General features: G+C 46.7%; 2 protein-coding genes across 8 annotated transcripts in view; one reads left to right on the top strand and one right to left on the bottom strand.

Moving 5' to 3' along the window:
- TSPAN18 (tetraspanin 18) overlaps positions 1–16,122 on the top strand; it is a 116,124-nt gene extending 100,002 nt beyond the window's left edge. For all 7 annotated transcript variants that reach the window (XM_057364348.1, XM_057364331.1, XM_057364357.1 and 4 more), the window contains 5 exons: positions 1,786–1,860; positions 7,276–7,374; positions 8,658–8,837; positions 11,537–11,620; positions 12,527–16,122. In XM_057364348.1, coding sequence (XP_057220331.1) covers positions 1,786–1,860; positions 7,276–7,374; positions 8,658–8,837; positions 11,537–11,620; positions 12,527–12,574 — 486 coding nt within the window. In that variant the 3' untranslated portion in view covers positions 12,575–16,122. The remainder of the gene's footprint in view (positions 1–1,785; positions 1,861–7,275; positions 7,375–8,657; positions 8,838–11,536; positions 11,621–12,526) is intronic.
- Positions 16,123–16,907: 785 nt separating this feature from the next.
- TP53I11 (tumor protein p53 inducible protein 11) lies at positions 16,908–23,429 on the bottom strand. The gene is made up of 6 exons (XM_057364398.1): positions 23,071–23,429; positions 22,473–22,531; positions 21,884–21,932; positions 21,356–21,452; positions 20,739–20,840; positions 16,908–19,810 (listed from the first exon to the last, which is right to left on the bottom strand). Exons 1-6 carry the CDS (start codon positions 23,197–23,199, stop codon positions 19,677–19,679), a joined length of 570 nt encoding a protein of 189 aa, XP_057220381.1. The 5' UTR covers positions 23,200–23,429; the 3' UTR covers positions 16,908–19,676.
- Between the last annotated feature and the right edge of the window lie 1,930 nt (positions 23,430–25,359).

Raw genomic sequence — 25,359 nt, forward strand, 5'->3', positions numbered from 1 at the left:
CTGTTTCAGAAAGGTTTTCTATAAACTTCTCACACACACAAAAAAAAAAAAAAAAACAACCCCGTCCAGACTTCTCTTGTGTTTATTTTTACTTGTTGCTTCATCTGCTTTCGTTAGTAACAATGTACCAAGTTTATTACCCTCCACATGATGTTATCWTACAGGGTTCTCTCTTTACTTTTGCCTTTTCTTACACAGTGCCAAAATCTGAGTTAACTTTTTAACATTTACTCAGTTCTGTAAAATTATCTCAGAGTCCGTGGGCTAATTCTTGGATCATTTGAATTTCAGACAGGCTGATTCAAATGGTAATTTCCCTTTATGGATMTAAGAACATTAAAAATATCCACCTAGTTCAGAATTTTGGTTTCTCAAGCCCACTATTTTGTCTACAAGAATGGAAATAAATGCCGTTTTGGGAGAGAGTATGAATCTAGCCGCTTTCTGCTCTGGTCCTATGGCTGTTCTTCAGCACCAGCATTCGTTCTTTTAAGGATGTTAGAGGGCACATCCCTGCCTGTTCTTTTTACAGTTTCATATGGACTGAAGCAGCATTAGTGTAACTAATGAGAACTGGTCACAAGAACAGGCAGAGCCTGAGCTGGGAACCTGCAGCAGTCCCATCACTCATTCTGGTCTGGAAACACTCCCAAGTACCGAGTGCTCTGGGTAGACAAGGTCCTGGGAACAGCACCCTCACAGCAGGATGTCAGTCTCTGGGGATGAGACCCCTAAGGTGCATTTTACTTCTATGAGGTTGGGGATGAGGCATGGTGGATCCTTCAGACTTGCTAACATCACTGAAACAAGGTGCCTTTAGTAAGACTAAAAACCAGACTTTTAGATAGAAGCAGCAGAAAGGTGCAAAGGCAGCAGGAGGAACTAGTTTCAGTTTAAATTGAGCAGCCATGTGCGTCTCTGTTTTGCTTTCCCTTCTTTTTCCTAAAATTATGATGACATAAGTGTATGGGTTTTACTTCAAACTGGATGTCTGTTTCTCTTTTACTATCACTTAATCTGTGGGTTGTGCTTTCTGTTGAGTCTGCAGAGTGCCCTTATTTTAAGGATATGAATATGCATACATTGGATGCCATACAAGACAAGGATGATACTAGCATAATCTAATTAAATTATTATGGTGTGTTATCAACTTTCTGTAGAGGTTCTGTGTGGTTAGTACTTAAATCAGTGCAATCCCATTGTGTGGAGGGGGTTATTAACCAAAGCTAATTTTATTCTGAAATGAAAGGAGTTCATGTTGGTCATAGGTATAGCTATCAGAGAGTATATCCCACTACCTCCTTCCACACAAAATAAACTGTGATTATATCACAGTAAAATTGTGTTGTTTGTATCATGATTGGTGTGTGTGCACATTTGCATGTGATACCTACACTTGTGTCTGGACAGTTGAACCCTGTGTGAGAATGTTCACAATTATATAACTTTTCCTACCAAAGTAGGCTTTACTGTTTTAATCTAGATTCAATTATTTTAATSTGATGCAGATTTATCAGGGGATACTACAGGTTCCATAGCTTTATTTGCTTTTACCCACTAAAACCCGACAAAAGTGTCGCAAACTCCCATGTCCTGTGATGAGGTTGGAGTGGGAATATGTGTGCACCAGGTGATTGTCTCATAGGGTYTTTTAATTGTCAGGGGAAAAGAAGTTTCCTTAATTATTTTTACCATCTGTTTGGCGATTAGCAAAACCCTGTTATTTCTGCTACCTATTGCACACACTTAATGCTACRTCCATGTTTTTTATCTTCTCTTTTCCAGTTCTTCATGTTTATTTTGTTAATCTTCCTGGCGGAGCTTTCAGCTGCAATCCTGGCTTTTATATTCAGAGAAAATGTAAGTATCTGATGGTGGGCAAATGCTGAACCCCAGCAGGATTATACACAGCTGGAGCAGGGTGTTACATGGTGGCTGATCTGTCTGTAGGGTGACTTTTTTTCAAATATYAGCAAACCTCCTTTGTTAGTACTCTCAGTCTGTCAGCAGGTCAGGGAATGCTAACTAACCTGGCTWGTGCAGGATGGATAGTTTGTGGGGAAACAGGGGGGTCTATTTATTCCTGAAGTTTTTCAAGCATTTTAGAGTCTTCCCAACTCTGTTGCAGCCAAACCAGCTGCACATTCCATCAGAGAGAAGTTTTATAATAAAGTCATACTATGATTAAAAGCAACTATTTTCATTTTTCAATAGAACATGTGTTTAATATTAATACTGAAAACTCCTGTTTTYCCAGCAGAGCCAATGCTTGCTCTGCAGTGCAAAAAATCTCTTATGAATCTTCTAATCATATTCATTCTTGAACTTTCATGTTCTGCTGTTCACCAGACACCTACTAGCGACTCCCAGTATTTAATTTGCTTATTTGGCCTCTGCCAGTAGCAYGAGAACATACAGCACATTTGCTGTRCTGAACATGAGAGAGATGTAGCATAAGCAAAGAAGGGCCATGTATAATGATGATTTGCTTGAACCAGGATATATTTTTAATTTTATTCATTTTAAAAAGCTTTTGATAGAAAAGAAACAAAATTTAGGAAGCTCAGAGCAAGACAGTGCGGTGTGTGTATAGTAGGATGGGCTTGGGGGTGTTAGTGAAGATTTTTTTCCATTAATAAACTGATGGTCTTTTGTCTGTGCCCTAAATCTGAAGGCAATGGGAAGGGATGGCACTCTGCACACAGAGTGGGTGCCCCATTCCAGCTTAGGCTTTGAGACCATGTCCTCATGAAAACATCTATAAATAGATTGCAGCATGGGGGGTCTGGTGCCTTGTGGTCATTACAGCTCTGCTGTTAGGAGTTTTTAGAGCATTCCTTTGGTTCAGCACAAGGAGCAGACCTCACACACAGAAAGTGCCCTGCAGAGCCAGGTATGTGCTTTGTGACAGAGACAACACGGTCCCTGGGGAGCAGGGCCTGGGCAAGCAGCTGACAGCTCCCAGAGCCCCCCTTCTCTGTGGGAAACCTGTAAAAGGTACAAGAAKCTGCCCAGGCTTGCTGCAAGTCCTGGGTGCGGGGTGAGTGCAYTGCTGACGTGTCCTCCTCGCTTACAGCTGCCTTCTGGGCAAAGCATCAGTGCCTCCCACTCCCAAGGGAGTGCAGGACACATAAGGTCACGTTATCTTGCAAGATAAGGTCGTGGTGGTTATTCTAGATTTCTGTGGCATCTGGCAGTGTTTTGTGAGATAAAACTTGAAGGGGAACAAACTTCTATCTTTCTTGAGCTTGTCTCCTTGTTTGTATCACCAGCTTCCCACTCTGTCAGAATGATTGGCAGGAAGGGCTTAAATGGGAAGGAAGGAAGAGCGTCAGATCCCAGCATAGCTGGAGATGGCTCTGTGCACAAGTCAAATTTGATCTGCAAGTTCTTGTGGTTTGTTCTTTGCCCAGTTTTTTCCTGAAAAAATAGCCCCTCTTTTGGTGTTGCTCTGTATTGTGCTGGTTGCTCCTCTGGCTTGGAAACTACTTGTGGACAGTTTTGCTGTCATCTTTGGGTTAGGGTGAGCTGGTGGCTGGACAGGATGTCTATGGGGACAGAGGGGGTGTTTCTGTGACCCCATGTTGGGAAGACTTCCTCACAGTAGGAATTTAAGTTCAAGATCACAGGTGYTTTTCTCTTCCTTGCAAAACAAATTACTTTTCAAGGCATGTGGTGGCAAATGCACATTTAGTCCATCTGAATTTCTTCGACACTAACAAGTGGGATTCTGTGATGGTCATTGCATCAGTCCATATGGCTGTGGCCTCTCTGGGCATGCAAAATGAGACAAAAGATACACTTCTATCTGTTTGCTTTACAGATGGTGCTCAGTGCAGCTTTCTCTTGTATAGTTTTACATCCAAACCAGCTCCCAAACACTCAACAGCATTAAATTATTAATAGCTAAGTGAGTGAGAGAGATTAAGAGACAAAAATAAGGGAGAAAAGAGATGTTTTCTGCTGAGATTTGACATGAGAGGAAGAGTCAGTGAAGCAGAGTGAGCTGGTGTGGTAAATGAAGGTGGCACTCATGAAGGTGAGCTACTGTGATCTTCCAGTCCAGCTGCACTTCCAAAGAACTGTTTAAAAGCAGTGGCTGAAGAGGAAAGGTGCTGTTAATAAGATATGGGATTACCAGAGTTTCTCTTCCTTTGAAAAGGAGGTTTTGGGGSTGGAGAATCCTTTTTCATCTAGGAGTTGCCCCATAAAATAGTGGCTTTCATGAACACTAAAGAGAGGCTGCGAAAGAGCAATTTGATTTATATATAGGAATTTTTTTTATACACTCTTCAGAGGTCTGGGTGGGAAAAACCCTGGAGGGATATTTGATTCTTAGTGAACTGTCTTAGCAAGCAAGAAAGCAGCATGGTTGGAACAGAGGAGTCCAGTGGCAGGGTTTTGGATGRAGTCAGGATATTTGGATTTTAGCCCCAGTTCTAACACTTTATAAGCAAGTCGCTCTGGTTCCTGGTGCCTGTATTTCCCCAGRCATAAGGCAGAAGTTAAAGACCATGAACTTTCCAGAGCTGAGAGGACAGGGATCTCTCAGATGGAAGGCCCTGCAGGAGTGAGAAGAGCAGCACTGATGTCAGTACCTCCATGCTCTACACTGTGTCACACACATCAGAATGYYCCAGGCCAGRGTWYRAGTGTGTCCTGCTTCCCAAATGGGMAYCRTGAAGGCAGCTTCTTGCCCAGCATGCAGGATTGCTGAGCAGAGCTTGGCATGAGAAGTCTGTCACCTTCCTGGGCAGTGCCAGCACGCCTGCATTGTGCAGAAATGCCCTCTTTTTCTCTAAACTCCCTTCAGTTTGCACTAATCCCAGCAAAGCTCTTTTTCGAACCAGTGTGACAATGCAGTCACACTCCATTCTCTGATGTGTAAATGTATTCATGSATGTGCTGCACTGGAGGCGCCCCACCCAAAACACAGCTGAACAACTCCTTATTGTTCATGGCTGTGGCTGCCACAACTGTGTTGTCAAAGCGTGTGTGAAGGTCTAGTTTTATCAGTAGGTCCTTTGCTCCCTTCTGAATGGTTCTTGCCATAGCAATATCACGTGCACAGACCTCATCAGGGCCGTGCTAGTTTCAGCTGGAGGAGGACCATGGGCATGACAGCAGAACTGTCTTATTTCATTCTCCTTTGTCAGCATTTTTTTAAAAGAAGAAATTTCTTTTTTTTTTTGGCCCCATTTTTCAGAACTTGAGATGCTCAGGATAAGCAGTTTAAGAGCAACAAAATGGAATCATTTATTTTCCTGGCAAATTTACCCTTCCAGCACTAGGCTTTGTTTTAGGCCAAGTGTTGTAAAAATCACACACAAACTCTGAGCAATTTCCTCTGGGATTGCTGCTGTCAAAATAAAGGTTTCACTTTATATTTAAATTACTCTTTTGTTTTAGACCCCAACAAAGGCAGCCGGCTGGGATTATTACCAACAGTAATATCAGTTTCAAAGTCTGTGCTTCAGGAACAGACGAGCTTAAAAAAAAAATCTGCTGCTGTCTGCAGGGTTGGACACTGCATGTAAAAGTACACAGAGAAAGGGGAGGAAAGGAGAACACTGAGGACATATTTCAGCATCTTCTAACCTCACCTTCCCTCAGTGCACCAAATTCCCAAAGGAAATATGCCTTGTCTTCTGGTATTTTAATATTCAAAAGCAAAAAAAAAAAAAAAAAAGTGAATATATGTCCCAGAAAAAGTAATTTAGGAATTTAGCAGCATAACTAATTAAAAGTAGTGAGACTGAGCTAACTGCATGATTCAAGTGTTTGTGAGGAAGTTTTACCCAGTACTGAGGTAGTAATTTAATSTGGTCTTTGTTTGTATTTATAAAAGGGAAGCCAATATTAAGTGTTATTCAGGGTCTTTTTAGAAGCCACTATAGCCTTTCTTCTTTTTTGTCCTCAGATTTTGTGATACAGTTACAAATGAAACAAACAGTTTTGTTCTTGTGCCTTTGTGCCCACCCATAGAGCTCATACATATGTATGTGTATGTGCGATATTTCACGTTGCATATCAAGAACCTGAAACCAGCTTGTAGCAGCCTCTGTTCCTGCGTCAGCAGTGCTGTATGAACAACAGGGGGGAAGAAAAAGGGTCTCTTTCAGGCAGCTTAATTCCTGATCCTGCAAATATGCAACATCACAGCAGTGCTGTAGCCAGCCAAGTCCAGCCTCCTTCACTGTGGTCTTTGCAGGGGCAGAAGATTTTGCCTGTGTGGATCAGAAAGCATGAGGTATTTAGGAGAAGGGACCACACAAGTCAAGACCTATTGGGAACCTGAAAAGAGGATTTCTTGAAGTTTTTGTCCTGAAGGGACAGAAAGGCTGCAAGATTGAACTGAAATGTTCAGTTTACCAAGACTCTTAGGATTGTATACTTACTGTTCCTCCAGAGAGCCATCCTAAGTAAATGTAATTTCARGGTGTCTTAACTTTTCGAGAAAACTGAGACAAATTATGTGTGCATTTTTTCTGTTTTACTATAAATATAAGCAGGGGTAAATGAAATTCCAATCATTTATATTGTTGACATTCAGAAAAAWGTTTAAACTACCTAAATACAAATATAAAGAGGATTTCTTTTCTTCATGTGTGTGGGTGGTTTAGATAATCATAAGCATTGTCAAGCAAATGGTGKTTTTTTCTGATTCATAAGCTGACTTTACTATTTCCCATTTGTTATGTTTTTTACTTCTTTTTCATTTCCATAAAATTTCCTGTTAGGGCTTCATTCTGCTTTCTCACACATGGAAGTAARTTGAGAGCAGTTCCCCTCTTGTTAGTAGGAAGTCAACTGGTTTGAATGAACAGTTCAAGGGGAAAATTATGCTTTACTTRCAGACCTCAAAAAGCACGGCAAGTGAAAATACAATTTGGGTATGGATTTGAAGATCTTTGTAAAATCTGATTTAGGCCTGTTTCAATTTATGAAATACTTTCAAATATTACTGAAAATTAAAAAAAAAAACCCCAAAACCTAAAACCAACCAACACTTAAGTGTAAACATTATCTTAGAAGYATAGATATAATTCAGTCCCTGATTTTAATGAGAGACAGTTTTATTCAGCAGGTACCCTTCACCCTGTACATAGATATGGCTCAGCCAATGGTTTTTCACATTTCTCTTCTGAGGTTTGCCAAAAAAAGAACAAACCCAAAACCCCAAAGAACGCGCAGCATGCACAGAAGGGAGCTTTGGGAAGTGTTTGGGAAAGGTGTTGGCAGTAACTTTTGCATTTCCCCCTGTCTGCATTCCAGCTGACCAGAGAGTTTTTCACCAAGGAGCTGAAGAAGCATTACCAGAGGAACAATGACACAGATGTCTTCTCTTCCACCTGGAACTCTGTTATGATCACAGTAAGTCACACCATGCCAGTCCCATGGTCAGTGGCCACCAACACAGTGTTCAGCTCTCGTAGAGTCAGCCTGCTCCAGCCATCCTGCTGTGCCCAGCCTGGCACCAGGGCTTGTGCTAGGAGGGAGGTGAGAATTTGACTGRCAGTCAGTCTTTCTCAAATGGAGCTGCAGCCAGTGCTGAGAGAGACACTCCTAGAGACTGCATCAGGGTCATTTGATTTGCCAAAGCCTGAGGCATTGGACCTGAATGGGTACCGCCAGTTTTCAAATATCGGGCACAGACAGCAGTACAGACAGCAGTACAGACAGCAGTAGAGGTGTCTCCAACTGGGTATCCCTACATTTACTCTGGGCCTTCATTTTGCAGACTGCTTCTGAATTATTCCCAGCCAACAGCAGCCAAAAGCTGGCATTGACTAATGTTTTTTTTTTGTTAGTGGCAGTTTAGGCAGGAGTGTGCCTAATGATACATTTTCACTGTAGAAATAGTAGCCATCAAAATTGGCTTTGTTATTACACCCTACTTGGGCAGGTTRGAGGTTGACTGTTAATTGGAATTGCAGTTGTTCCCTACCACAAGAAGGTCTTTGTGTGCGTGTGTACACACACGTGAGTTTAGTGCTCCGTGCACCCCCCGGTGTATCCCTTCAGGAGTGAAAAGCAGGACGTCAGCCTCTGCAGATGAAAAGTCAATTTTAATCTTAAAAGGAAAGGATGATTGCTGCCCTTCATGCTGATTCAGGACTTTAATAAAAATATTTCCTTTTGCTGATGGAAAGGAGACGGAGTCAGAGTATGACTCGAATCCTTAAAAAGCATCTGACTGGAATCCTAAAGAGGGATCTTACTTGGATCACCTAGCAGTGCCTTTGAGCAGCAACAATCCTGGCCATTAGCTGTGGGGAGAAGAGGTGGTTGGGAGCCCGGATTGTGCTGCTGGCTCCCTTAACAGACTTGCTGGGTGATCTCAAGCAAGTTTCTCTGGATATGCTCCAAAGCCCTGTGCAGTTTGCAGCAACATTCCCAGTAGTACCTTAGAATCTACAATATGAACATAGGATGAATCCTACATAGGAACAGTGGGACTTCACAAAAACTCTTCCATGAAACAGAAGCTCCAAGGTACACGCCTAACTCACTTCTTTGGAAACAATGATTGTTTTGTTTCTGCTTTGACTGAAGACTTGATCCCTGCAAAAATAGGTCTTAGRTAGATTTCTCATGTCTGTTTTCAGGGAAGGGTGTCAATTCTGCCTTGCTTTTTTCTCTGTGCCTCTCCCTAGTTTGCCTGCTGTGGAGTGAACGGACCAGAAGACTTTGAAGCTATTCCTCATCTTCCATACTCCTCTTTGGAAAAGGCCACACCGGAGGCGTGTTGCCAGCGAGAGCTCCAGAGCCGGGAAGGGATGTTTATCAACAAGGAAGCTTGCCTATCAGGCATTGAGAGGTTTCAGAACCGCCAGGTACAGGAGGCTGAATGCTAAGAAAGGAGCTTSACAGCAGGCAGAGAGATGGCTGCAGTGGGCATGGGTGAATCTGGCAGGTCCTGACTGTTCCTCACATCCCAATTACACTCTGGCTGACAGCTTTTGAAGTGATGGCAAATGGCTGGTTTTGAAAAACCCCCTTTCATTGCTAAGTCCATGTCATGTTGTATCACCAGAAATATGAAGATTTTCTTAAGGGATTGAGAAGTGAGGTGGAAATTCAGATCAAGTTCTGTTGTGTTTCTGAAGGTTAGGGCTACATTTGAGAAGTTAATTAGCAAGCCAGCACAGGTCAGGTAGGATGGGATGGAGTTGACTCTTAGTGGCTCCAGCAGCAGTTCCAATTTACTTTACAAAGACTCCTAATCAATATATACAATCAAAACATCAAGGTTTAAACAGCTGCAGAAAACCATGTCTGTTTTCTAGGGAAGAAAGTATTGGAAAACTGCATTTCTCTGCTTCTTTACTCTYTACTGTAGAAAAAGGGCATTTCTTATAGCAGCCTTCTGGTACCTACAGGGAGCCAACAAGAAAGCTGGAGAAGGACTTTTTATAAGGGTATGTACTTACAGGAAAAGGGGGAATGGCCTTAAACTGAAAGAGAGTAGTTTTAGTTTAGCTATTACAGAAGTTATTGACTGTGAGGGTGGTGAGACACTGAAAAACATTGTTMAGAGAAGTTGTGGATGCCTCATCACTAGAAATGTTCGCAGCCAAGCTGGATGTGGCTTTGAGCACCCTGGTCTAGTGGAAGGTAGCAGAGGGGTTGGAACTAGGAGATCTTTAAGGTCCTGCCCAACCCAAACSATTCTATAGTTCTATCATTCTTTTGCCAGGCCCTTCAACTTGGCAATTTTTTGTAATACTGGACTGGAACAAGACAGTTCATCCCATTGACACTGGATCGTGTTTCCTTACAATGTCACCAAGACGTAATGTTTACAAAACTTTTCAGCGAAGTTCCTGCTCTGCTCACCTCAGCATTAGTTAAGCCAACTGAGGTCTGTAGTGACCACATGTACAAGTCTCCTTCTCCCTCCAGACTAAGCAGTGGTCCTGTTTTCAGCACTTAAGAGCGGGTTGAGAAAGAGAGGAAAGGAGGTTGGAAGAAGCATATGAACTGTTCCTTGACTGGCAGCTGGAAAYGGTTGGCAAAGGCACTCTGGGTGAGAGATCATAGCAGACAGCGCTGTGCTGCTTCTGCCAGGTCTGACTGCTGGGAATAGATGGGGAGGAGAGAGATGACAGACAGCAGTGAGGGAAAGAGAAATGCATTTTGAGAAAGAGGGTTGAACCTTTCCCCGAGTGGTGATGCTGAGGCTTATCACTCCCATGGAAAGGGAAGGTTTTCTGMAAGCCCATGTCACCACAGAGTGTTGGTGGGAGAAGGTGTGTGCACGGTGTGTGTCATCAAGCAGAGTGCTGCACTTCTGTAAAATAGGAGAGACAATCCCAGGCAACTGAGAGCTGAATTGAGGCATTCCTGGAGCCAAGTCAAGCTCTTGGGACAGCATGCTGGTAGGACAGTGCTGACCACACTTGTGCTCACCCCTGTCTGTAGCCAGCAGAGCAGAACTTGCTGGAGACTGGGTTAAGGCTGGAGGTCTGGTGAGAGTACAAGCAATTGTTGCTGGGTTGGATGCTTTTCTCTGAAAATTTGGCTGRAAGAGAGCTGATGCTGGGCAGTCTCATGTTGACAAGAGCATGGTTTTAACAGCTCAGTTGTTGCCCCAGCAGTCTGGGTCCCCTGGGTCAGCCTCACTGTCCACTGGCTGTGCCTCACTCACAGTGTGCAGGGTCTGGCATGGACACCAGCACGTAACCAGTGCGCTGGTTCAGACACTTCCATTATGGGTGGAAGGAAAAAAGACACGACTGAAACATCCTAGCAGTATGGATAGGATTATAATATATGTGTGGAGTATATTCTCAGTGGAGAGGAAGCTATTTTTYATACTGGACAAACTCCACCATTTTCAGAAAATGCCCAGTGGGTTGAAGTTTTAGGCTGGGAGAACTGAGGCCAGGATAAGCTGGTGATTTCCAGAAACATCCTGAAGCYTTTGCAGGAAGATCTATCTGCTGTTAATTGTATTGGCAATAATAAATTTAATTAAGGGTGATGATGGCTATGCTTCRTAAGTGGAATAATTGCCATAGTGCATGGCCCTGAGTTCTTAATGAAATTCTTCTATAGCGAGATCAGCAGGTGTTCAGCCAGCCTCCTTTGGGGGAAAGCACAGAGAAAAGGTCCTGGGCTGCTAAAGAGCTGCTGGCTGTGAGGAAGATGAATCAAGAATCCCYTGCCTTGGCTTTAGATAAATCATCCTTTTGTCTAGCCAGCCTGGGATGTCTGTCACCTGCCGGGAGTGTCCTTCCCTCTGTGCTTAGTCTCTGAGCTTGGCAGATGGAGCTTCTCTGTGTGTCTCCTCTCTGTGCTGCAAGAACTCACAGCTCCTCACCGTCAGTGAGGGCTGTGAAGCACTCCCACCACACTACAGCAAAACCTGCCCCTCCTCGTGGACCTCTGCCTCCTTGCTGTGGGGCTGGGTGAGGAGGTGAGAGGGAGCTGTGCTTRTGGTACCTGGGTCTGGGAGCACCTAACAAGGGCTCTGCTGTGAGAACACCACAATGTGCTGCTCAGGTGTCTCACCACGTTTTGTCTTTCCTAGGGCTGCTACACCGTGATCCTGAACTCGTTTGAGACGTACGTGTACCTGGCAGGAGCCCTTGCCATCGGAGTGCTGGCTATTGAGGTACTCACCATTGCCCGAGGGGAACCAAGGCAGGGTCGGTGTCATGTCCAGCAGCAAACAAACAGGGAGGGGCTCCCCCTGCCTGGGGAAGCTGCTCTGGTGATGTGCAAGTGGGCTGTCAACTTGTGCTTTTAATTGCCTGGAAAGAGGGTCCTTGATCCTTTGACACAAAAGGCAGGGRAATAACTGATGCCACACGCCTGCAGTGCCACCTCGTGCCAGGCCTGCACAGAGCTTGTGCCGTGCCACACTGGCCACAGGGGCTTTGGGTCTCACGCTGGCCACGGTGACTGTACCCCAGCAAGCTGACAAAACTGTCACTTGGTTAATGTGTTCAAACTCTGCCTTTGCTTTAAAACCTTCTGTTTAGAGCCTCAAACTATTGGCTCCAGAGCACCTCCACTGTCTGAATTAGCACCCATTTCTTCAGTGATGTCTCTGAGGAACAGGCATGGTTTTAGCCCAGAACTGATSTCCCTGTGGCATTGCAGGGAAAAGGCTGGGTACTTTTTAAGTCTCCTCTCTTGCACAAAGGAGAGAGGTCTGGGCAGAGAGGCCCAGCAGCTGCCCACAAAGGCTGTGCTGTGCCCATTCCAGGCGGTAGCAATGATGTGCAGAGCAGGGACTGTGGATCCTGCACCCCTGTGACACCAAGGGCAGTTTGGGAGTGAAGCCAGGCTGCTGCTGTAGCCACTGACAGTTTGGGGAGCAGTGAGGGGCAGAGGAAAGAGTTTTGCCACCCCTGGGTGGTGAGAAGGGTTCCCCTGTCTGTATCACTGACTGCTGGGCAGGAGGGAGCAATGGGGGTGGTCCCAGTGCCAGGGAGGTCTTTGCCAATCTGGAAGATGCAGCTGACGTGATCCTCTGTTTTGTTTTTGCCCTCTTTTTCTCCCCTCCTCTTCCCAGCTGTTTGCCATGATCTTTGCTATGTGTCTCTTTCGAGGGATCCAGTAAGAAGCGACCCATGAACCATCATGTTCCCCACACACTCAGAAGAAGGAAAATCTGAAGAAACAAAACCTGAAAACACCCAAAAGACTTTATTTTTTTTTAACAAAATGGGACAGGGAGAAAAAAAAATTAAAAAGAAAAAAAGAAGGTTGTAATATATGAATGACCAAAAGGATTGTACTTCAGGGGCTGGAACTTTGAGGTGATGTGCACTACACTGTACACCRGACCCTTGCCCAGAGCCACCCGCAGCAGCCGTGGAGCAGGAGCCCAGCACAGCCGATTGCACTAGAGATGGATGGAGCTGGTGGGGCTGGGGGAGGAYGAGCACAGCTGCCTCTCACACAGGCTGAGCCTGCCATTCACCACTTTACCATGCTTTAGACAACAAAGGACTCAAGAACAGACACGCAGGGGCCGGATAAGGCAACAGATTGGCCTTGACTGTCCAGGTGGATTTGAAACAAGYAGTGGTGGCTTGTCTAAGCAGGTGTAGTCAACGTTTGTGTCATTCCGGCTTTAATTCCCAGCCACAGGATGAAAACACACATTCTTCAGTGGAAGCTTTGCCCCTGCCACATCAAACTTGTCAGAGAAGTCAAGCACTTCAGCGAGGCTGGCTTTTCCCCTGAACAACAAGCAGGGGCAGTGTGATCTAACTTAGAAATGGGACTCAGCTAAGGCTGGCTGAGGGTCAAGAGTTTGGTGCCTACCTTTCTGTTTTTACTAAGATTTATTGTTCATTGTTGTGAAAGAGACCAAATGGTTCCCTGCTGTGTTTCCCATCTCCTGGGAAAAATAACAGTGCTGGTCAAGCATCATTGATACTCCTGCCTTCCTGAGAACGGGAGGATATAATGTTCAAATCCTGTCAGCTTTTGCCTTTCCTCTGATACTTGCAAAAAAAAAAAAATGGTTTGTGGTGCTCTGTTAACATAAATATTTGCAGTGGTTCCTGCATSCTTTTCCAGTCCTAAGGGGAGGTCCACACATGGTGCTGGATTGAAGAGGCTGAAGTTTGTCAACCACTCCCATGCTCTTTGCGTGGACCAGTCTGGTGGAATCATTTCTGGTCAGAGAATTTCCCCTGAGATTCTCCCGTGGGCTCATGATAAAAGTAATCATCACATCAGAATTGTTTTAGTTGGTAGTATTTCTTCCCTTGAGATAGTTTGGTATTTAACTAACATGTCATCTATTCAATCACTTGGAAGTAAACTTGAGAAAGATGCCTGGGACTGGATCTTGGTCAGAGATTAAGCTGGAGCTGCTGAGGCCCCAGGCAGGCCCCAAGAGCACCCAGTGTGCAGCCAACCTGCTCCAGCTGCTGCTCCAGTGGTCATGGATATTGACTCAGACAGGTAACTGRTTTCTCTCATCTGGAATCATCAATCCCTGTTGCCTTAACTGTTCATCTGGTAACTTATTCCCTCACCCCAAACTCATTTTACCTGGGGAATGACAGAAGGGGCTGCRATTTCTTGTTTAGCTTAGGTCTTTTTACAGATTTTATAGGCTCAGATTATAGGAGCACTTTTATATAGGCTCAAGTCAGCTCCTCTGAAAGCTGTAAACTCTGGCAAGGAAGGAACAGAGCATTAAACTCTGTGCCCAGGCTTTGCAGCAGCAGTATGTTCATCCTCTGGCTGTTCCCTTAGACCCCTGGGGCCGTCCCTGAGTTCTCCCAGCAGCACTGCACAGGCTACAGGGAAGGGAGGAAAGCAGCAGAAAGCCTGGGCCATAATAAACAAAGATCACRGGTAAATATCTAGGCTGGGGTATCATGATACTGAGGAACAGGAAGAAGGCATTAGGAGCTTTTCCAAGCTTCATTTGAGAACAATTTATTCATTGGTAGGAGAGGGCTGGGCAGGTAAAGCTACAGCCCCCCCATGCTGCAGTCAGCATATTCCAGCAACCAAATATGTGGCCAGAGCTGCTGAGCAGCATCAGATGTTGCATTAAACCTTGTGGAAAGCTGTTCTGAACTATTTCCCTCCGGACCTTCTTGCAATGAGGCATTTTAGCATTAAACTCTGGCCTGCTGTTTAATAAAGGAAAACAGTTTTGTTATCYAAAACCCAGCAGTATTTGTACTAGACAGCAGGTGCTGCACTTAAGATAAGAAAAATCTGTTCAATCTACCAGTCTTGGAGGGAATGGGCAAACTTATCTGCTCTCCTTCTGCCTCAGGAGCTGGTGTCAGTGACTGTTCTGGGAAAGAAATTCCCAGGGAAGGAACAAAACTGTCAGCAGAGTTGGTAATTTGGCTGGAGGTGATCTAGAGAAGCAGAACTGCCTCCCCCAGTCTCCAGTTTCTTCCTTTCCCCTCAGTTTATTATGCAGCATTCTCAGGTCAGAGCCTGGAAGGCAAATATCCTCATTTGTGCATGGTGGGTGGCTGAAGGGGAAAAAAAGCCTTAAARCCTTCTTCTGCCACCAGTGGCATGGGGGAAAAAAACCTGTCAGAGCTGGGGGAACTGGACCAAAGCAGCCAGAGCACAAAGTACTAAATATACATGCCTGAAGTATGATCTCTGCTGCCTTGTTTCTCTTTGGCTTTCCTAATTCTGTAGTCATYGCTTTGTCTGTTTTTAGCTTTCTTGCTTTCCCTCTCTCCCTAATGGCMGTCCCTGTATCTTCAAAAGGATCTCTTCTTCATCTGTTATTCTGGGCTGTGCACAGCTGTTTTTCCCCTTCYACCTTTTCTGACCCCCCACTGCTCTTTGCTGTGTGAAGATTTCAAATCCTCTCTGCAGGCTGGCTCACGTGCCACTGGAAATACAGCTCAAAAGKCCAGGCAGCAATTCCAAACAAGAACTGGAGATAGCTGTAAAGATATGTGCAAGTCTGAGAGGATCTGTGGCAGTTGCTGACATGCAGAAGGAATTTTCCTTGGGGGAATTTAATGAACAAACAAGCCCAGAAAGCAGACTCCCACTGTATGGCAAAGCATGTAAATTTGTTGGGTTTGTCCCTTGGTTTTGTGGCTGCCCCCTCTGTTGTACAGTAGTTTTCAGAAGTAGGCAGGAGAAGCAATTGTATTTTTGTATTTGTATTTAACAGCTCTGGTGAGTATTTTGGGGTCAGGGGCTCARGCTGGAGTCACTGCTGGCTGGAGAGCTCTGGGCAGGCAGAGAGCAGAGGRAGCTGCCCTGCTGCCACCTCCTTTGCTGTAGCACTGTGACCACAGCCCAAGCACCTTGGAGGAAGTAGAAGAGAGCAGCCTGGGCAAGCCCCCAGCCCCTCTCAGCATCCCTGCCTCCTGGTTGTTATTTAATGCTCCAATGACTGTCACAAATGCCTGGGAAAAGGGCTGCGTGTGAAATAATGTTTGAAATCTATTTTAAAAAAATGTAAATGTTCTTTTTATTAGATAGTGGAGCTAATTTATCCTGTATTCCCTACTGTAATGCTTTTTTATATTGAAAGGAATTTTTTTTTTTGGTAATATAAACCAGAACACAAGCCTGAAGCACTCTTCGCACGGTTTTTGTGTGCATTTCTTAAAAAAACCCCAAAAAATAAAAGAAAGATATTGTGACAGTGAAGTGAAACAGCTTTAATTTTCACTATTTGCTTGGTGTTAAGTACAGTCACTTTCTTACCAGAGGAGAAATAAAGTCAGGTACAGCAGCTAAAATGAGGTATAAATTGAAGTGTCCCATTCTCCCCTGCACCACCACCCCCCACCCACACCCTCCCAAGTAAAAACCCTTGACCAGAAAAGAGGCCAGCTTAGGACAGACAGAGCCTCTCCTGTGTCACCAGCTCCAGTTTGCCAAATACCTGTTAGGCCCAAATAAGATGATGCAGGGAATCATGTGAATGATGGGTTTTCTTTGCCCTCCAAAGTGAGGGCTCTGTGAATGCAAGGGTTTGGGTTCATCCCTGGCAGAGAAAGGGGGTCAGCTTTAAGTCCTGGGCTCTGCCTGCCTGGAGCACAACCCTCTGGGGAACAGACCTGCAGTCCTGCACAGCACTGTACAAAGGAAGTTCATAGCAGTCTCCCTTGGGAGATGACATCAGTCCCCCTAACCTAACAGGTAAGGAAACTGAGGCCTGTGGACATGGAGTTTTTTTGTCAGCGGATCATCAGCAGAGCCTAAAGTGACACCTCAGGCTTTTGATCCCAAATCATGTTCTCAACTGCCACCYGCAGCTGTGATGCCAGCACTTCTGTCCTTGAGGACACAGTTCTGTACAAAGGCTTTGGCATCCTCCCCGCTTTCTCCCCATGCTCAACAGAGTGAGRACAACTAGGTGCAGCTGATTTCTGGCTGTTCTGCCGATGCTCTGCCTGGGCTCCATCCTCAAGCCACCCCAAGAAACTCACCTGCTACACACTCATCACCTCCAGTGGGCCTGGCAATGTTTCTCCTCCAGCAAGCACCTTGCTGCAGAAGAGACATGGCAGGAACCACAGCTTCATTGTAGARGAGGTGTAGAGTTCCATATTTTCTACACGGTCCACTTATAGAAAGATGGAGCAAGAAGCTTCAAAATAAAACTACATCYCTCTGCTTTGAGGACTACATACCACATAGCATGGAATCTTTTAAGCGGCCACTTCCCCAGGTTTTGTTCTGTTGGAGCAGAAAAAGCCACTGACTGCCAAACCTAGAAGTGGCTGRCTGTTTCAAGTTTTGCAGATGCAGCTGGTAATCAGGGGACCAGAAGAATCTGATCTCACCTTATTTAAAAATCTGGAAAGCTGCAACTCCTTCCCCCACCTTCGCACCTGATCTAACCATCAAGGAGTCTTTGGAGTACTGCTCTCACATAGTGCAGTAACTCATTTCTCTCACCTACAGGATGACATTCTAAGGTATGCTAATCAGACCCAAGTAATTATTAAGTTCATAGGAACTGTGGCCAACACAGATGGGAGGCAGCATTAAGACCCTCCATTTCCTTCTTCTGTAAGATTGCTTTTGCTGTGGTAGGCTTTACTTGTCTGTCCCAGAAACAGGATTTCCCACCCCCCCAAAAACCAACCATCAATCTGTGTATACATTCATGTGACGCCCCAAAACACAAAAAATCAAGCTTCACGTACCTATACCCACAACTACAGCCAAAGTGCCACACTGAGGCCATTGCAGCTGCCCATGCAGGAGATGCACAGGGGGAGAGCAACAGCCACAGCATGCCATGCTCCAGCTCCTGCATGCTGCACCACTTGGTCTAATTTCTGATATTCTCCAGCCTGCATTTGCTCATTACCTGCCTCACAAGGAAAGGTTTCCTTCCCTCTTAGAGCCAAATTTTTCCACCTGAACAGGAACACTCCTCTTAATTAAACGTTTTAGTTATTCAGTATCATTTTTGGACATGCTGAAAGCAGCTTGACAAGYGTGTATTGTCGTGAGGTTCCAGAATTTAGCCTGCTGTTGGATGTTGCCCCTCCATTTGATTTACTTATTAGGCAAAAAACTAAGTTACAGTTGTGATGTTTCCTGATTCAACAATTTCCAATATTCTTATGTGATAGACATTTTGCATGGCCAGTAAGTACAATGCACACAGTGTCCCAAGCTTATGCAGCTGCTTCTAAATGCCAAAAGCACTAACACAACATACAATAACTACCCACTACCTTCTTCTAACTCTACAAAGATATTAAATAGCAATAGCTGTAGATCCCAGTCTTACCAGTGGCTTGAGGACTGTTGTTCACACAAGCAGTTCTGTTTGTGTAGGAATCTTTCTACTGGGATTTTGGAACGTCAGCTATATTCCAGGGCATGCTTTGATCCAGTCAACAGTAGTGCATGAGTAAGAGAAGTCTATATCCTGTACACAGACCTTCTGGCTTTAGTCCCATGGAGAATAAAAAATGCTGCCTTAAGCTGTGGACAGGAATAATCCACCAGGAAAGCACTAGGAAGTAGGGCAGTCAACGCCATGAAGCCCAGGAGGTAYTGGAGAAACTGGCCAGTGACTACTAAAGCACACCGAGTCTGTCCTTGCCTTCACATGCTCCACTCCTTGCTGTTCCTCACCCCAGTTAAATATTAAATATCCTAATGCTACAAACTTTGGTCTCCTCTTCTCAAGGTCAGAAGAGATGTGATACCTGCAGGTATTAGCAGAGTTGGAACACCATCTCCCACAGCCAGGGCCCATCTCTAGAGGCTGCTCACTGATCAAGCATGTGTACAGATGCCCTCACTGCTACAGTCGTGCATTCCTGGTTGCACCAACCACGGCAGCACTCCAGCCCCCACTCACTAAAGCATCAGGTGCTACTGCACACCCACCAGTGCCACCACCATCAGTAAAGCTGCTGCTGTAGGAAGTGCTCTGGGGTGAAGGGGACAGGACCCCAGCCTAAAAACTTCATGGAACACCCCAAACAAGGGGATGTCTTTGTGCTCAATGGGCTATTTCCAATAGCTTCCTTCACTTCTCTCATCTTGTAAATCGAGTTGCTCCACTGATCCCAGTGCTATCCCTGCAGAGGGAACAAGCTAGGGTTCTCTCTCTTCTTTTGCTGTATCTCCTGCCAAGCATCAGGTGCAAAACTAGGAACTATACAAAAATGCACCGCTGGCAGCAAGGAAAGAAGAGCAGTTTGCAAAGCACTGAACTTGATCCCATCCAGCTCCCAGCTACCTAGACAGTCAGTACTTGCTAAAAGGGGAACGGGCTGTAAATCAGGGAGGTGCAAGGTTTACCAAGTAGAATAGCCGAGTCCTTTGTCCCCTGTCTCCTCAGGGATTTGSTTTAAATATGCTGGCCTTATTTTGTGCTTTGCTCCAGCGGGTTCAGAGCCTGTGATCCCTTCGGCCAGCTCCACCCAGAAATCTGGCTTTTTTTCCCTGAGCCTGCCAGGCCCATACACTTCCCTGAGCCTTCCTCCCGCTGCTCCTCACCTCCTGCAGAAGGGCTGGGGGGTCCTCTCAATGTTGCTCCCCCCATTTCACCTGGCAATGCCACCAGCACTGGGTTACACACTGATTCATGCCGGTAAAGAAGGAAACTACTTTAGAACCAAAAGGGACTAACAAAAAAAAAAAAGAAAAAAGAAAAAAAATTATAATTCATAATTACCGACACAAACTCCCCCCTCCCACCTTTCCCATAACAAAAAGCCCAGGAATTAGACTTTCTTGGGACGACGTCCAACTTGGTAATAATAATAAATGCTGATGAGGATGAAGAGGGCTCGGCTGACCAGGAGGAGCATGGCACCCGTGGCTATCCGGCTACTTTCAACCAGCGTGACAGTGGTAACTGGAGGAGAAGGAGGGAGACAAGACAGAGAGAGGTTGGTGATGCAAAACCAAAAGGAAACAAACAGCACAAAGCTGTTTTCTGCTGCCCTCTAATGCAGGGCTTCGGCAGGAACTGCTGAGCCTTGCGAGTGCTCATTCACATGCACAGTGAACCCATGGCAGAGGCTCTTCACTAGCTTCTTTTCACAGCCTTGAAGCTTGCCATTGACACCAGAGCTCTCCCTTACAGAAACCTGCTTTAAGGCAGCCCCACATTCAGGCAGCCCTAAACAGTCACTCAAGCAGATGTGAGTTTCCATCATGCACAGGCGTTAAATGTGTGAGCTGCATCTTCCCAAGTTTGCTTTGTGGCTTGAACAGTGCTGATAAACATTTTTCAACTTTTGGAGCATCTACAAAATATGCACAGTCCACAAACATTGCTTCTGTAGAGCACCTCTCTTTTTCAGCCACCACCACATAGCTCATTTCTACATCAGCTACACACTGAGCCACCAAAACACACAAGAACCCCCTTCACTGTCAAATATAGATAAGCTCCCTAGAAACAAGCTTAATTGTTATGCTCTGTTTTGGAAACACTGAGCATCCCCTTTTTAGTGTAGGTTGCTACAATCTTTTCTTGTTAGACCCTGCATCTAGGCAGCCTGCTCCTACAATGACCTGTGGAGACTACAAAGCCCAGGACATTTTCAGGGAGAAAAATGAATTGTCAGAGGGTGATGTTTAACCCTTCAGGGAGCAGCCCAGGGCAGAGGCTATCCATGGGGGAGAACAAAGGCGAGCAGCTGGCTGGGAAGATGCCCCACCACTGCTCACACCGCTGCCCTGCCCACCCTGGATTCCCAATCCCCGCTCCCCGCCCGGCGGGCGTGCAACCCTCGCACCCTCCTCCTCCTCGTCGCGGCCAGCCCGCGGGCACTCACCCAGGAACTGCACGGCGAAATAGCAGGCCTCGGCCAGCAGGCTCCAGCGGATGATGGCCTTCTCGGCGGTGTACAGGGCGTTCCACATGATGAGCGCGATGCCTGCGGGGACAGGGGGGAGCTGCCCGAGGGCCGGCACAGCGCCAGGCCGCGCTTCCCGCCCTCCCCGCGCGGTGCCGCTGCAGGCCGCGCCTCGGACCCGCTTCCTTCCCACACCATTCTCACAGCTCCCTCTCCTCCTTGTCCTTTGCCGGCTCCTGCCAGCTCCCTGTCCTCCTTGTCCTTTGCCCCCTGCTGCTGGGGGACGCCCCTGCCTGCCCCATGTCTCCTCACAGCCGCAGCCCAGCGCCCCTCACCGGGCCCCGCTGCAGTTTCCCTTTGCTGGGGTAYAGGGGGTGCTCCCCCAGCCATGCAGAGCATGCACAGCCCTTCTGTCCCTGCCTGAAAAAGCAGCAGTAGCCAARCTTCTCAAAATACCCCTCAACAATTTCTCTGCTAAAGGCAGATGTTCTGCTGTCCAGCTGCAGGTGCCAGCTGGGCAGGGACTTTGTTTGGCCCGCGTGTCCCCCTACTCCGTGGGGCAGCAGTGTGCCCCAAAGCGATGTTATGGCACTCACTGAGGAGGGCTCCTCCATAGAGCCGGATGGGAGTCTTGCTGCTCACCGATTCCTCCTCAAAGATGGCATCGAACAGCTGGTCAGGGAAAGCGAGGGCCTGGCAGAGGCAAGAGAGAAACTCAGCAGCCTGCACTGGCCGGGGCCACTAAAACACGTCCTCTTGGGCAGCAGCATTCCAACATCATGCCTCTGTGGGATTGGAGCCACTGGCCAGGAAATTGGAAATTAAGGAGGCACAAGAAATATCAGCAAGTCAGCTATTGGCTGYGTGGACAGTTTCTGTGGCCAAGGCTGCCATGCCTTGCCCTGCTAAAGAAAACAGACTCTGGTGATGGGAACAAAGCACCAAGGACACTGCTGGCAAAGCCCATTACTGAGACACAGGGAGAGCAAAGGCCYTGCTGGAGAAAGTGGCAGGAGCTGYTGGAGGCAGAKGGGGGAGATAAATGGCAGGGACCGACGGGCCATGCTGGGGCACCCTTTGGCACTCGGGAGCTGGTGCTACCCAGGAACACATCCCTCACTCACCATGATGGCGACCCCGGAAAACATGACGGCGGAAACCAGCTGCCAGACCCTGCATGAGAGGAAGACAGAACCCAGCATGAGCTCCAAGTGACTCCATCACTCATACTTCACAAAGCATTTCTGGCTGCCTGCTCATTCATCAGCCTTCATCCTTCCCCAAGCATAGCCAAGGCAGCCAGAAACCTCCCATGGAAGGATTCAGCTTTCCAGATCTGGCTAGCTCCAGTCTCAGCATGCAGACCAGCCTTTAGCCTCACCCAAGCTAAAGGAGGGAAGTGACCCTGCCAAGAGGATGGTGCAGAGCAGAGTTCCCCCCACAGGACACACCACCCTGTCACACAGTAGAACTGGAGTTCTTCCAGCCCACGTAGTTCTCTGCACATGCAATAGGACAAGAAAGTGAGGGCCTCAGGCTGATTTATTGGGAAAGAAAGCAGAGCTGGTCTGGTTCTACAGCCTCCAAGAAGCCCCTACAGGGAACAATGATGCTGGCACAGCAGCAGAGTTGGTGTCAGAAACCAGAGCTGGCATGGATACTGTGGCCAAGGGCCCTCAGATGACCCAGCTCCAAGGTGATCCAATATCTTACCTGAGTCCCAGTGGTTCCCGGACTGCAAACTTGATTTCATTTCCCAGTACTTGGCTAATCTGGAATTCAAATGAAAGGCACAAGCTAAGCAGATCCTTCCCCGGTCTTTAGGCAGGACTCACCACCCCAAAACCATATATCTAACCCCATGTGGGAGTTTATCTCCAAGAGGGCTGGAAGGAGGAGGAGGACAAGAGATTTATCTTTGAGTCCTTAGTCCCAACCCCTGCCTTGATTTCCAGCAGGAGCTGCCACCTCTGCTGCTCCCTTGCTGGCATCAGCCACCTGCAGCATGCAGCTGGGAAAGGGTCAACACTAACTCGCCTCCTCTTACCCACGTAAGAAAGGAACTGACTCCTCACACRCACTGCCTGTATGTCACATTCTGAYRGAGCACAGGCTCCTGCAGMACCCTCAGGGTGTTAGGGTATCTGTCCTGCTCTCGTGTGCACATGCCCAGAGCTGTTCATGTTCATGTGAACATGCTCATGTTAACAATATCAGGCTGTGACTATCCCAAACCACATGGATGGGCAGACCTGGCTTTGCCCAGCAGAAAGTCCCTGTTCCATCCTTACTGCACATGGGCTGCCCTCACCTTTGAGCGATGGACCTCGCCGTCGTCATCCTCCCCGCCGACRCCCAGGATCTTGCGTGTCTTCAGCCTGCTCACCAGGTCGGTCTGGCTGTGCTTCTTCATCAGCGGCGGGGGCTGCTTCGCCGCCATGGCGGTGGCCCTGCCCCACCAAGCCCTTGGCTGTGAGGTGGCGCAAGGACGGTGCAGGAAACGGCTCCGCTGTCACATGAAACGTCACGAGGTTTGGGGAAAATAAAACAACCACCAAACCTTGCTGTTAGGCTGGCAGACAGCTCCTCATCCTTGTGGGGCAGGGAGCCCTGGCAACGAGGCCGGCCCCAGTTACAGGTGGCTCATCTCAGGCTGATCCTGCTGTCACCGGGATCTGCCATGGGGGGAAAGACAGAAATCAGAGCAGAGTGGCTTTAGCATGGACATTTAGTGGTTATAAATGCTTTTGACCTACAAACCATAATCTTGTCTATCCCAGCATGAGGCAATGCCCAATAGTGCCTCTTTGCTGTTTTTCAGATTAGGGGAATTAAATGCGTCTCAGACTAGRGGAATTAAAGTCATTAAGTAATACTCGGCCTTTTTTCTTTTCCCATGCAATTCATCACATTCTTTGGCTGCTGTTTCAGGTCAAAACCCAGACAAATATCAGGTATTTATTTGTGTCCCCCCTCAGATGCTGCAGCCCCCATGTTGTGCCAGAACACATCAGACCCTGAACAACAAGAAGCCACGGGCATGATTTTCCTTGAAAACACATTGCTTTCTGGGAAATTATGGCAATTAGAAACTGCAAATACTCTCTGGGATAAGTAAACACAGGCAACTGAGAGCAGTTCTAATGGAAAAGATAACTTCTGCCCGGGCATCGTGGTATAAAGGTAGATGTGTTGACTTACATGAAATCACTCTGTCTCATCCTGCAGTCATAAAGCCCTGAAACCCTCAGTTCAGAAAGTCTTTTCTTGTAATTTGTCTTCATTCCATCTTGGCTCAGCTGAACACAAACCCTTTTTTTCCATTTGCCACTTCACCCTCCCAGAGACTCACAAAAATTCGCCCCAGGAACAGCTAATCCAGCCCAAGCAAGCATCAGGCTCAAGCACCAGCAACCCCATGCCCCAGCTGAGCCTTCCCAGAGCTGCCCCAGGAGGAGACAATTTATGCTGATCACTAAATATTTCACGAGTCTTCAGGAAATAATAAAATGACGTACAATTATTTTGGCATCATGCATGCAAATGTTGCCCCAGTGCCTTGCAAGGGATTTCCCTCTCAAAGGAAAACCCTTCCCCTCTGGTGGTTCAGAAAAGAATGGCCAGTCCTGCCTGCAAGTGCCCAGCATAACTCTCGTTCTTTAAGGCAAAGTTAAGAGGTCTTGCTGGGATGGTGCAAAAGGTGAACCCCATGATCAAGGCTTTAATAAGATCCTTTCAGCAGATCAGGCAAAAAGCTTTTCACTGAGCCAGTGCTGGGAGGTACTTCTTTTGGATTGTAGTGGGGCTTGTTTGGTAGTGGTTTTTTTCCTCTTATCCCACCAAACAACTAAGCCCAGGTCCCTGGAAAAGCAGCACAAAGCCAGATGCAGCAGTCAGGGTCTAGAAATATTTCAGAAGTAGGACAGTGGAGRACAACTGCTCAGGAAGAAGGTAGAAGCTGTATACTCAGACCTACCCTCGAGCACAAGGCAGGAAGCTCAAATGGTAGCTGACAATAGAAAAGTTTGAAAGATTTATCATGTCTGGGGTTTGCCAACATGAACTGTCACAATAAATTGTGTGTATTCAAATCTAGATAATCTCCACACAGAAACCACCCCAAAGCCAGAATGATGTGTCTAAAAGAAAAGCTCTACCTCTTTAACCAACTACAGTTTTTGCAATTTTTTCTGCTCCTGGCTGACCCAGACTGACAAGGCTGGATGCTGCTGGATCTGGTTTCCCACCAGAACTGCTGAAACCAGAGCAGACATGTTGCTGCGGTATTTCTAGCCCATCATTTTCTSATCAAAGCCATCCATTCCAATCCTGAAGCAACACCCTGTGGCGAATGCTCCTCTCTCTCAGTCCGAGCCTCAGGACCACTCTGAGGCCATCCCACCTCTCTAAAGTGAGGGAAAAGTTTGGCAGAGAGCCTGAGCAGGAGGATCCTACTGGCTCTCCTTGAGAATAAAGACCTGAGGCTTGCTGGTCTTGACAGGACTTGGGATTCTGAGTGTGCTGGCCAGGCCATCCTGSCACTTCTGGATCCTTACTGGTTTCATTCTATGGAGAGCCTGATGCCCACACCTCCTGCTCT

This window comes from Malurus melanocephalus, unplaced genomic scaffold (assembly GCF_030028575.1).
Source record: "Malurus melanocephalus ecotype Western Australia unplaced genomic scaffold, MMel_1.1 scaffold_2, whole genome shotgun sequence".
Classification (NCBI taxonomy): domain Eukaryota; kingdom Metazoa; phylum Chordata; class Aves; order Passeriformes; family Maluridae; genus Malurus; species Malurus melanocephalus.